The sequence below is a fragment of the Oenanthe melanoleuca genome, chromosome 4A (genome assembly GCF_029582105.1).
Source record: "Oenanthe melanoleuca isolate GR-GAL-2019-014 chromosome 4A, OMel1.0, whole genome shotgun sequence".
Taxonomy (NCBI): Eukaryota; Metazoa; Chordata; class Aves; order Passeriformes; family Muscicapidae; genus Oenanthe; species Oenanthe melanoleuca.
Window position 1 is genome coordinate 7,915,038 of NC_079338.1, and position 11,555 is coordinate 7,926,592.

General features: G+C 41.2%; 1 protein-coding gene across 1 annotated transcript; it reads left to right on the forward strand.

The window, feature by feature from the left end:
* Positions 1 to 3,237: 3,237 nt before the first annotated feature.
* Positions 3,238 to 9,069, forward strand: LOC130253219 (deoxyuridine 5'-triphosphate nucleotidohydrolase-like). The gene is made up of 2 exons (XM_056491612.1): positions 3,238 to 3,633; positions 8,935 to 9,069. Exons 1-2 carry the CDS (start codon positions 3,238 to 3,240, stop codon positions 9,052 to 9,054), a joined length of 516 nt encoding a protein of 171 aa, XP_056347587.1. The 3' UTR covers positions 9,055 to 9,069.
* The last annotated feature ends 2,486 nt before the right edge of the window (positions 9,070 to 11,555 follow it).

The window sequence follows — 11,555 nt, forward strand, 5'->3', positions numbered from 1 at the left end:
TTGCTTGCATAATCACATATTGTTTTAAGTGCCAAGAAAGGAGTCAGTGGCTGAGGAAGACTACTCACCCTCATCCCCCGACCACCAGAAGGCAGAAAAACACCCCCTAGCAACTGGAGGAGCATGCGCAGAACTACTAGAGGAGGAGCACGTAACCCGAAAACTGAACAGCTTAAAAGGAACAAACTAAGGGGGGTGGGGTGCGGCAGTTTGTGGAGCAAGGACTCCTCTGTCGCCCAGCACTGATTTTGCTTTTGCTTTCTGTAACCAATAAATCTTTTAAATTGTTATTCGATCTTTTATGGCCCATTGCGCTCATTTATAACATACTTGTCACACCTTTATAATCTCTCTAGTAAATCCATGTTGCTCTATTTCAGTCACAGTGTTGGAGGCCTTGCAGCTGCTGGAGGCCTTGTAGCTGCTCTGAATCTTGCTCCGATTTACCGTAAAGTGCCTTGATTTAAACCAGCAAGGTCAGAGCATCCTTGGACTGATAGAGCAGGAAAGAATAAGACCATAAATTTCGCTCAGGGTTAAAGAAGAAGACATCTGGAGGAAACAGGACCTTGGTGGATTGCCATAGCATGAAACTTCAAAGAATATTTTGCTTAATTGTTAAAGTAAAAATAGCTTATCATAGGTTAACCAATTGTATGTTAGAATGCATATAAACTTTTTTCATGTAACCAATAGAATCCATCGTAACAAGAATGCTACTGATCGGATAAGAGTATAAAAAGACAAGCTTTGTGATTGAATAAAGCGCGTACTCTTTTGACTGACTTCGGAATTCTGTTTTGGGGTTCGTGACATCTTGGTGACCCCGACATGATCCGGAGAGACCCGGGGAGACGCGATCCGGGGTGAAAAGAGCCGGGAAGGACCTAATCATCTTGCTGCGGTTGCGACCGGGCGTTCGAGACGCGTGTGGCCACTGATCGACCGGTGAGTCGGAGCCCTGTGAGGCTGCAGCAAAGAGCTGGTATTAGCAAGATGGGTAATAATATATCCGCTTTGGAAAAGGTTACTGTGGACTCAATTCTTGCTATAGCGAAGAAAAAAGGGGAGAATTTTAATCGGTCCCAACTCGTAGATCTGCTCTACTGGGCAAAGCGGAGAGGGTTCATAAAGGACACTATAGACATTTTTAATGAGACAACTTGGCAGGCAGTAGGAACAGACTCGTGGGAAGCTATTCAAGTGGGGAATAAGGAAGCAAAGACACTAGCTTCTGTGTACAAACAGATGCGCACCCTGATTGAACAAATGGGGGCAGAGGCAGAGGTTAATCTGGCGGCGCGAACTTTGGTTACAGCAGCTGCGGAGAAGCTTTCGCTCACGACAGTCTCATCCCTCCGCCTCTGAACCACAGCCGCTGTCCTCTGACCCTGGTGCATCTGGGTTATCCTCTTTTGAGGTGATTGCTAGCTCTCCCCCTGACTATATCGCTGCTCCTGCCCAAAAAGGACCATATGATTATTTAATTCCTCCATGGAACCCCTCCGAGTCCAAGAGTGTTCCATCAGCTCCAGCTGCTGTACACAACGATAACAGCAGTACAAACCCGTTTCTACCAAAAAGGGCAATTGACCCTGCCGCAGTACCTCTTCCCTGTGATATGGAAATAGACTCAGAAGATAAGGGAGATTTAAGTCATCAATTAGAAGAACAAAAAACTGTAATGCTTAATCTATTAGGGGAAATGAAGCGACTAGACAAAGGATCATCTTCTAAGAATGTAAAAAGGGCATATAAAAAAGCACACGATGCTATAATAGAAGGATTAAAAACTCTGGAAGAAAACTCTCGTCCTCTGTCTTCCCTATCTACCCTAGAAAAAATGGACAGGAGGCAAAAGACTTTACAGCTTATCTATGACAATGGGTTTGATTTAGAGACGGCTCAAAGTTATTTAAGAGGAAAGGGATTGCCTGTCTTATCTCCGGAGGAGGCAGGATGCTGGATTCGTGGATCCGATCCTACCCCGTCGACTTCTGAAGGGTTAATAGACAGTTTTACTAAATGGTGGAGGGATAAAGACAATTCAGGGGAGAGGGGACCGGATTGGAATGATCCACCGCGAAATGCTAATTTTGATATGGCTAAAAGGTGGCAAGGTCTTGTAACAAATGCAGAATTAACCGGGGATTTTCAATTTGTAGCAGCACCAGCATTAGCTGCGCCTGTAGTTCGTAATGCTAATGGAAATCTGTATCAGCCATTGGATTGGAACCTTATTGCCAAAGTTCAAAAGGCAGTCATGGATTATGGGGTGGATAACAATCTGGTTAGGAAACAAGTTGAGGCTGTACTTAAATACCAAGAATTGATTCCAGCTGATATTAGAATGATATTCGAATTAATGTTGGGGCCAACTAGCTACATGCTGTTCCTTAACAAATGGCAAGAGCGGCTCTCAGGAATGCAGGTAGATAACATGAATCTGCCGCAGGGGGATCCATTGCGATTTGCTAGCCTGGACATGCTCATGGGTCAAGGGGAATACATTGATCCACAGTGCCAGGCTGCAATGCATTCCAGAGTTTTGGCTCAAAGCAAGGCTGCTGCTTTAGAGGCTTTTGCTGCGTTACCCCAAGTAGGTAAGCTGAGACAGCCTTATTTACACATTGTTCAAGGTGAGGATGAGCCTTTCTTGAAATTTGTGGATAGGATTAAAGAGGGAGTGGAATTGGCCCCTGATATTCCTCTTGCATTAAAAGATACTATGGTAAAAGAAGTGACTTCGCAAAATGCGAACAGTATCTGTAAAAAACTTTTGGCAACATTACCTTCAAACGTGACTCTTTTACAAATGATTGAATTATGCTCCAGAGCTCCCCTGGAAATAGAAAAGGAAAAGGCTCGCATACATGCATCAGCCTTAGCAGCAGCCTTAACAAAAAATGGAGGTAATAAAAGTAGTGGCAATAAGGTCCCAACGGATTCTTGTTACAATTGTGGTCACCGTGGTCATACACGAAAATATTGTCCATTGAGGTTGCAGAAACAGAATATTTCTGTTCCTGCAGCGTCTTCAGCTTTTGCAGGGGTATGTCGCCGGTGTGATAAATTTGGTCATAAAGCACACGAATGTCACTCTAAATTCAAGAAGGATGGAACACCTCTGCCGGGAAACGAGAGGAGCCGCGTGGGGGGCGCGGCTATAACTCATCCCATGAACCTCCCACCTCAGGAGCCGACAGCTCTATCTGCTCCTGCGGAAGCCTGTCAAGGATGCAAGCAGCGACGAGTGGAAGTGCTGGGGTCGACCTGGTAACTGCGGAATCGGTAACTGTTAAGGATGAAAATGTTGTTTTAATTGATACTACAACAAAAGGCCCATTGGGAAATGGTCTTGCAGCTTTATTAATTGGCCGTTCTGCTTCTAAACAAGGTCTTTTTGTACTTCCAGGTGTTATTGATGCTGATTACAAAGGAATTGTCAAAATTATGTTAAAAGTATTTTCCCCACCTGCTTTCATACCAAAGGGTAGTTCCATTGCTCAACTTGTACCTTTTTACCTGCAGGTTCCAGCAAAAAGCAGTAGAGAAAGGTTGGGTGGATTTGGAAGCACTGGTCCTCTTGTGGCATTTTCTGAAATGTTGTCAGCTAAAAGACCTACACGACAGGTGATATTATGTATGAAAGAAAATGGTGAGAGTGCGAGTGAAATTCAATTGCAAGCGGAAATGATGATGGACACAGGTGCAGATGTTACTATTGTGCCTCTTTCAGCTTGGCCAGAATCCTGGCCTCTAGTCAAATTAACTGAAACACTATTGGGTGTTGCAGGAGTTACATCTACTTGGCAGAGAAAAAATTCTATTGTCATTCTAGACCAGGAAGGTAACAAAGCAGTTACTCGTCCATACGTGTTAGATACTCCTTTGTGGTTGATAGGCCGTTGTTTAAGTTTAGGACAAAACTGGGGAAAAGCCTCCAAAGGAGCCCCCCAAACTAAACCCCCCTCACAATTCCTCCCCCCCACTGGGCTCGGAGAGAATTTTACTCGGGGGGAAAAGTGGAAAAAACTTGTTTATTAACAAACACAAGAAAAAAACACTTTCCAGCAACAGGAAAGTACAATCCCAGATGACAAAAGAACTGTTTTCACCGAAGTGAGAGACGGTCGCTGCTGGGAAGGGCGAGAAGCTTCTTGGGCAGGCTCCGGAGGCAGTCTCTGATGCTCAGGTCCCGTCCGGAGCCGGTACAGATCTTGGAGCTGAAGAAGAGAAGGGGGAGGGGAAGGCAGCAGCCGGGACAGAGCCGGGGCAGCAGCAGCAGGCAGAAGCAATAGGGCAAAAGCAGCGGCCGGGGTAGCTAGCGCAGCAAGCAGCAGCAGCAGCAGCAGCAGCAGCAGCAGCAGCAGGGCAAGCAGGGCAAGCCAAGCAGCCCAGCCCCCAGTGCACCACCCCCCCAGGGGGGGAGAAAGGGCACCGGCGGCAGCTCCATGCAGACAGAGAGGTGTGGGGGCGGGAGAGGAGCAGACATAACACCAACCCAGTACAGCCGTGATGTTCTTAGCCAATGGAAAATGGTCCTTACTGTACAGCCTTTTTAGGAGCGGCCACTGAGAAAATAGGTGCTCACTCTTGTATTAAATTATCCTGGAAATCTGATGACCCTGTATGGGTAGCTCAGTGGCCATTGCCAAATCAAAAGCTAGAGCACCTTCAAGAATTAGTACAGGAACAGTTGGAACAAGGACATATTCGGCCTTCTGACAGCCCTTGGAATACACCTGTGTTTGTGATTCAAAAGAAGTCAGGAAAATGGAGATTTTTGCATGATTTGAGAGCAGTAAATGACCAAATGCAAGCACTCGGAGCTTTACAACCTGGCCTTCCCTCTCCTAGTGCCATTCCAAAGAATTATCATTTGTTTATAGTAGATATAAAGGATTGTTTTTTCAGCATACCATTACATCCAGATGATACCTGTAGGTTTGCCTTTTCAGTACCTTCTGTAAATAATAGTCATCCTGCAAAACGATATGAGTGGGTTGTCCTTCCACAAGGAATGAAGAATAGTCGTACTATTTGTGAGTGGTATGTTGCATTAGCATTAGAAAAATGGAGACGAGAAAACCCGGAATTAATTACCTATCACTATATAGATGATATCCTTGTAGCTAGCAAGGAACCATTGATGGAAACTAAAAAACAGGAAATGTTAAATCAACTAAAATTATGGGGTTTGCACATAGCCCCAGAAAAGGTCCAAACTTCAGAGCCTTGGTCTTATTTGGGCTTTTCAATCACTCTAACTCGATTTTCTCCCAAAAAATTAGAACTTCACAATAAAATGGAAACTGTCAATGATGTTCAGAAATTGTTAGGTGATATTCAGAGTGTAAGATCATGGACAGGGATAACAAATTCGGATATTGTACCCATTCGCTTTTTGCTGGAAGGAACCACTGACATAACTCAGACCATTACTTGGTCAGACGAAGCAGAAAAGGCAATGGGAAAAATCCTGCAAAAGATACAAAATTCATTTGCTTACAGGTATGATGCACAATTAGAACTTAATGTATATGTTCTGAACTTAAGCAATGAATTCGTTGCAATAATTGGCCAGTACAATGTACTGAGCAAAAATTTTTATGTTTTGGAATGGATTTTTACTGCTTGTGTACCCAATTCGACACTTATAAATAGAATTGATTTACTTGGCACACTATTGCTCAAATCTCGAAGGCGAGTACACCTGGTCTATGGGAAAGAGCCTGACTGTATATATCTTAATGTTTGAGTTTTATCTCTTTGTGATGAATGGTTGCAGTGCTCTAATGTTTTTGCTACAGCTACACTTGGTATTCGGATTGATAATCATTACCCTCCATTTTCATTGTTTTCTGTTTCCCTTCCTTTTTATTTTAGAGATATACGTGTATCCAAACCAATCGCAAATGCTTTAACTGTCTTTTCTGATGCTAGTGGGCGTACAGGTAAATATGGGTATACATATTGCAATGAAGGGCAATGGGTTACTCAGGTGTAGGTTCAACAAAATTGTTCAGTTCAATTGTTAGAACTTAAAGCTGTTGTATTCATCTTTCAAGATTTCTCTGACATACCACTTAACATTGTTTGTGATTCTCTGTACGTGGCATCTATCCTTGAGTGTATTCAAGACTCCCTGTTTGGAAAAATATCTAACGAAAAAATTGCAGACGAGCTAAGAAAATTGGCTAATCTTCTTTCATGCAGAACAGAGTTGTTTTATTCAACCCATATTCGAAGCCATTCAGGCCTTCCTGGATTCTTAGCTCAGGGGAATCAAATTATTGATGAAGCTGTTTCAGCTGTTGTGATAGGATTGACGCCTTTCGAACTTGCCCAGGTGTCTCATGCCTTTTTTCATCAACCTGCAGTGTCATTGCAAAAGGAATTTGGGTTATCTAGACTTGAAGCTAGAAATGTCATTGCTTCCTGCCCAGATTGTGCGCGATTACCTCCTCTGCAATCATTTGGAGTGAATCCTCGAGGTTTGGAACCACGTAAAATTTTTCAAACTGATGTCACAATTGTACCTTCCTTTGGACGATTGAAACTTGTGCATGTAACAATTGACACATTTAGTAAAATGGTGTGGGCTACTCCCTTGTCTTCCTTCAACTCTAGAGCTACTTGTAGGCATTGGATGGAAAGCTTTGCCGTCCTAGGTGTTCCCTCTCAAATCAAAACAGATAATGGTCCAAATTATGTCAGCAATTACACAAAACGTTTTTTACAACAGTGGGGAATAGGTCATTTGACTGGTATCCCTTATAATAGTACAGGGCAAGGTATAGTAGAAAGAAAACATCAGGATTTGAAACGTATGTTTCATCTTTTACGTAAAGAAGGGGGGATTAGCCTTACACCTCAGGAAATTGTTGTGAAAACATTGTATGTTCATAATTGGAAAATGTGGATGTCTCGACCGGACGGCAAACAGTTGTTAACACCAATTGTTAGTCATTTTGCCAGTTCCTTTTCTCAAAATACAAAGGTGCCTGTATCTATTTGGGAACCCTCAGAGAAGGTGTGGAAAGGGCCACATACATTACTCACATGGGGGCGGGGTTACGCTTGTGTTTTGACAGGAGACACACCTCGTTGGCTCCCAGCGAAGTGGGTAAAACCGTGGTTAACCCAAACTGGAGGTGTATCTGCAGGACAATGATCTTATCCAGTGGAGCCTGGGACCTTGGGAGACTCCAGAAGAATTTCTCCGGAGATCACCGAGGCGATTGATCAGATGGGAAAAGAGGGTTCGGTGGATTAGAGAACTCTTGATAAAATACCATCATTTAGATCTGTTGTTACCATTGTAGAAAGGTATTTGTTACAGAGAATAGCTGAATACAGGAAAAGGGATTGTGGATCTTGCACATGGTTAGAGGGTAGTTTTGAATGTGGGAATTGTGGTAGGATTTATAATTCTCCTGTTTTACAAGTTGCTCTTTCAGGTTGTAGGAGATGTCTTAATGAAACTCAGTGTGTATTTTTTGATCCACCTGATCCTGTAGATGCTTTAAACGCTTGGTTGCATACAAATATTAACAGCCAGGAAGCAAGCCAGTTGTTTGAAAGTGTAGAAGAACGAGAATTAGCTTTGTATATTTGGTATCTATCTACACCTCTCAAATACTTTTTGTGCATAGTTAGGACAAAGGTTAAAACAGCCCGATATGCTGTTACCTGCTCAAATCATAGGCAATCAGTGCAAAATTTTGATGGTGTCCTTCACCCATTCAATGAATTGTCAATTAGTAATAACACTCGGGCTAATGAGCCTCAAAATCGTTCTCGGCGGCGATGGCGTCGCTTTCGCTGCTCCCGCTGCTAACATTTCCTCAAACTAATTTCTGGTTAGCTTGGGCAAATAAGACAGGGAGGACAGACTTTTGCCTACAGTTGAAAGCTGCCACTGATCCTTTTAAAACCTGTTTGATTGGAGTTCCCATTCAATTGGATAAGCAAGCATTGAACTGTTCAAAGACTAATGGCAGTCATTGTATCGCCACCTATATCAAAGCAATCGATAAAACCTTACCGTGGGACCCTCAGGAATTTAACTTACTGGATAGCAGACCGGCTAATGGCTCAGGTTGTGTGTATTTTGGCCAAATTTCCTGGGATACATCTGATCAAAAAAGACAAATGTGGCTGACTCCGCATAGAAATTTCAATAGCACTGAGCATTGTGGGTCCTCACCTTATGGATGGGGCACAGGGCACATTCATTTAAATATATCCAAGCCGCTTCAGCTCCCATCAGACATGTTTTTAATTTGTGGAGATAGGGCCTGGCAAGGAATACCTCAGTATGCGATAGGAGGCCCGTGCTATTTAGGACAATTAGCTCTGATCACACCTCCGCGAGAATTTTTTCAGTCTTTGAGAAAAAATAGATCGAAACGAGAGATATCCCAATTAAGCTCTGAATGTCATGATGAAGTTGAGTTGTGGGGACGTACTGCTCGTATTTTTGCTTCTTTATTTCCTTTTGTAGGTTCTGCGGAGGCCTTAACACAATTGCAACACTTAGCCTGTTGGACGGTTAAACAAGCAAATGTTACAACTGCAATAATATCTCAATTGGCACTGGACATGAGTAGTTTGAGAAAGGCTGTCTTGCAGAACAGAGCAGCCATAGACTATTTGTTACTGACTCAGAGCAAAGGTTGTGAAGAATTTGAAGGAATGTGTTGTTTTAATCTGACTGATCATTCCGCTTCCATACATGAACAATTGCAGTGGCTGAGGGATCATGCTAAGAAAATCACTGTGAATCATAGTCCGCTTGATGAATGGCTCATGTCATTTGGCATCTCTGCTTGGGTGAAGGATATTCTAAAAGGAGCTTTTATTATTGTATTAATCATTATTGTTGTTGTTATTATGGGACCTTGTATTATTCAATGCTTTTCTTTCCAGATTAGCAAGATAGCCGACGCAGTGTTTGAAAAGAGAGGGGGAGATGTTGGAGGCCTTGCAGCTGCTGGAGGCCTTGCAGCTGCTCTGAATCTTGCTCCGATTTACCGTAAAGTGCCTTGATTTAAACCAGCAAGGTCAGAGCATCCTTGGACTGATAAAGCAGGAAAGAATAAGACCATAAATTTCGCTCAGGGTTAAAGAAGAAGACATCTGGAGGAAACAGGACCTTGGTGGATTGCCATAGCATGAAACTTCAAAGAATATTTTGCTTAATTGTTAAAGTAAAAATAGCTTATCATAGGTTAACCAATTGTATGTTAGAATGCATATAAACTTTTTTCATGTAACCAATAGAATCCATCGTAACAAGAATGCTACTGATCGGATAAGAGTATAAAAAGACAAGCTTTGTGATTGAATAAAGTGCGTACTCTTTTGACTGACTTCGGAATTCTGTTTTGGGGTTCGTGACACACAGAACAATTGTTTACCTGCATGTTGTTCTTTGATGTTTAAGTACTGTATGACAGGTTTCCCATAACTTTTTTATAATGATAGTCAAAATTAGTTAAATTCTACTGTATTTGGAACTTTTAAAGAGATACTCTCAACTCTAACTTTAGTTTTACTAAATTTCAGTGATGCTAATTTTCAATTCTGTTGTTTTTCAATTCTGTATAGTATAAGTGATGATAAGATTCCGTTTTCTTGAATTTAAGTAATGTTAGATTTACCTTCTGTTAATTTGAAATTCTGTTACACTTAAGTTCTGGCAGGTTAAGATTCTGCTGAAGTTAAGTTCTACTAAGTAAATTTTTGTTAAAATTAATTTCTGTCAAAATTAATTTCTGTCAAGATTAATTTCTGTCAAGTTGAAGTGTTGCTAAATTGAAACAAACTCAAGTTTAAGTGTTGCTCAATTTATTTTAAATTCTGTTTAAGTTTTATTAAGATCAATTTATATTCAGTTTCAATAATGTTAACTTTCAGTTCTCTTGGGTGTACTTTTTGTTATATTTGTGACATTGAATTTCACTGAAATTAATTTTAAGTTCTGTTAAAATATTCTTGTTTAAATTATAAGATGCAATTATTTTATTATAGAAATGAGTAATGTGAAGTTTACATGCAACATCTAATGAGGTTCATTTAAATTACAAGGTACAGTTATTTTGTTATACAGATATGATGGCACCATCTAAAACCATTATGATGAAACATTGGTAAAGATATAAGAAGATACAGTTTATTAGACCCTTGACTTCATTGAAGATTCTATAGGTAGAAATACTTGGTACTGGTTAATTAACATAATCATTTATAACAAACTGCTGTTTTATCTTCTCTAGGTAACACATAAGAATGAGTAATAATTACAGATTATGTCTGTTATTAGTTGTAAGCTATTTAGTGCTTTCTTTCTCACTTTAATGTCATATATGCATAAATGTTTAGGAAAATATCTCAACGTTTTAAGACAATCACTGCTGATGTATTAATCTCATAACATAAATGCACTGGCCTTTTATAACAGGCATTATTCATAAGATATTATTTAAGGTTACACATGTACATTAGTTATTTGCAGTTTGTTCATGGTACCATCGATTATTTAGCAAAGGATAAATGACAAATCCAGCTGCTTTACAAACTTTAACATATCTTTGTGTAGCTACCTGCAAGACATGTATCATTTAAGAAACTTTCCTAACTGCTATTGCTGAGAGGCTTGTTTCTAAGATATGTTAGGGAGACCCTTCCAGTTAAGGCCTGGGCTCTGGCCAAGCCCTGGCCTTACTTGGTCAGGAAGTATGCAACAGACTCAGGTGTTTTCTGCATCAAAACAATACTCAGCTCACTTTGACTTTCTAATTTGGACTTATAACAGCTGGACTGCCTTTTGAAGTGAACTTGGAGACCTTACCTAGGAAGGTTCTCCAGGTCCTCGCTGTGAAACGAGGCTTGCCAGCTGAGGCTAGCTGTTGCAGACTCTGGGTGATGGCACAGTATATAGGGAATTGATGATGTATTGCTCTAAATCCATATCCTATCACTCATGTGCTACTAATTATGTGCATTACTTGACTTATTTCTGCTTAGTGTAAGTTTATTGTTTTACCACATGTATTGTTTTGCTTTTATGTTGCCTTCATGTTCATAACGAGAGACATGCATGTTGTTGAAAAAACAAAGAAGGGAGTAATATGGCTCCTCAAGAACATTTAAAGAATGCAATATTTACATGATAAATTTTGAAAGCAGATCATCAAATTTGATTCCCAGCAGAGGGATGCTGCTCTGAAGATTTGCATGTGCAGAACCAGTTTCTAAAAGCTTCTACATAAACACCCCCAACAAGTGTGCAAAGGCAAGGCTTAGCCGAATTACTATCCTAGGGAGAAGGAATGCATTTGTTTTATTGCCAGCAGGTCTAAAGTGGTTACCTGCTGCTCATCTGGATAAACATGGATGACCTTCAAGAAAATGGGGCCCAGAGAGAAGAAAAATAACCTAATCACCATCCAGCCCTCATGGCCAAGGCAGGAACAGAAGTAGGACTGCCAGGACATGGCTGTGTCTGAAGGCTTACAGAAGCAACCTGCAAACAGAGGCCTTATGTC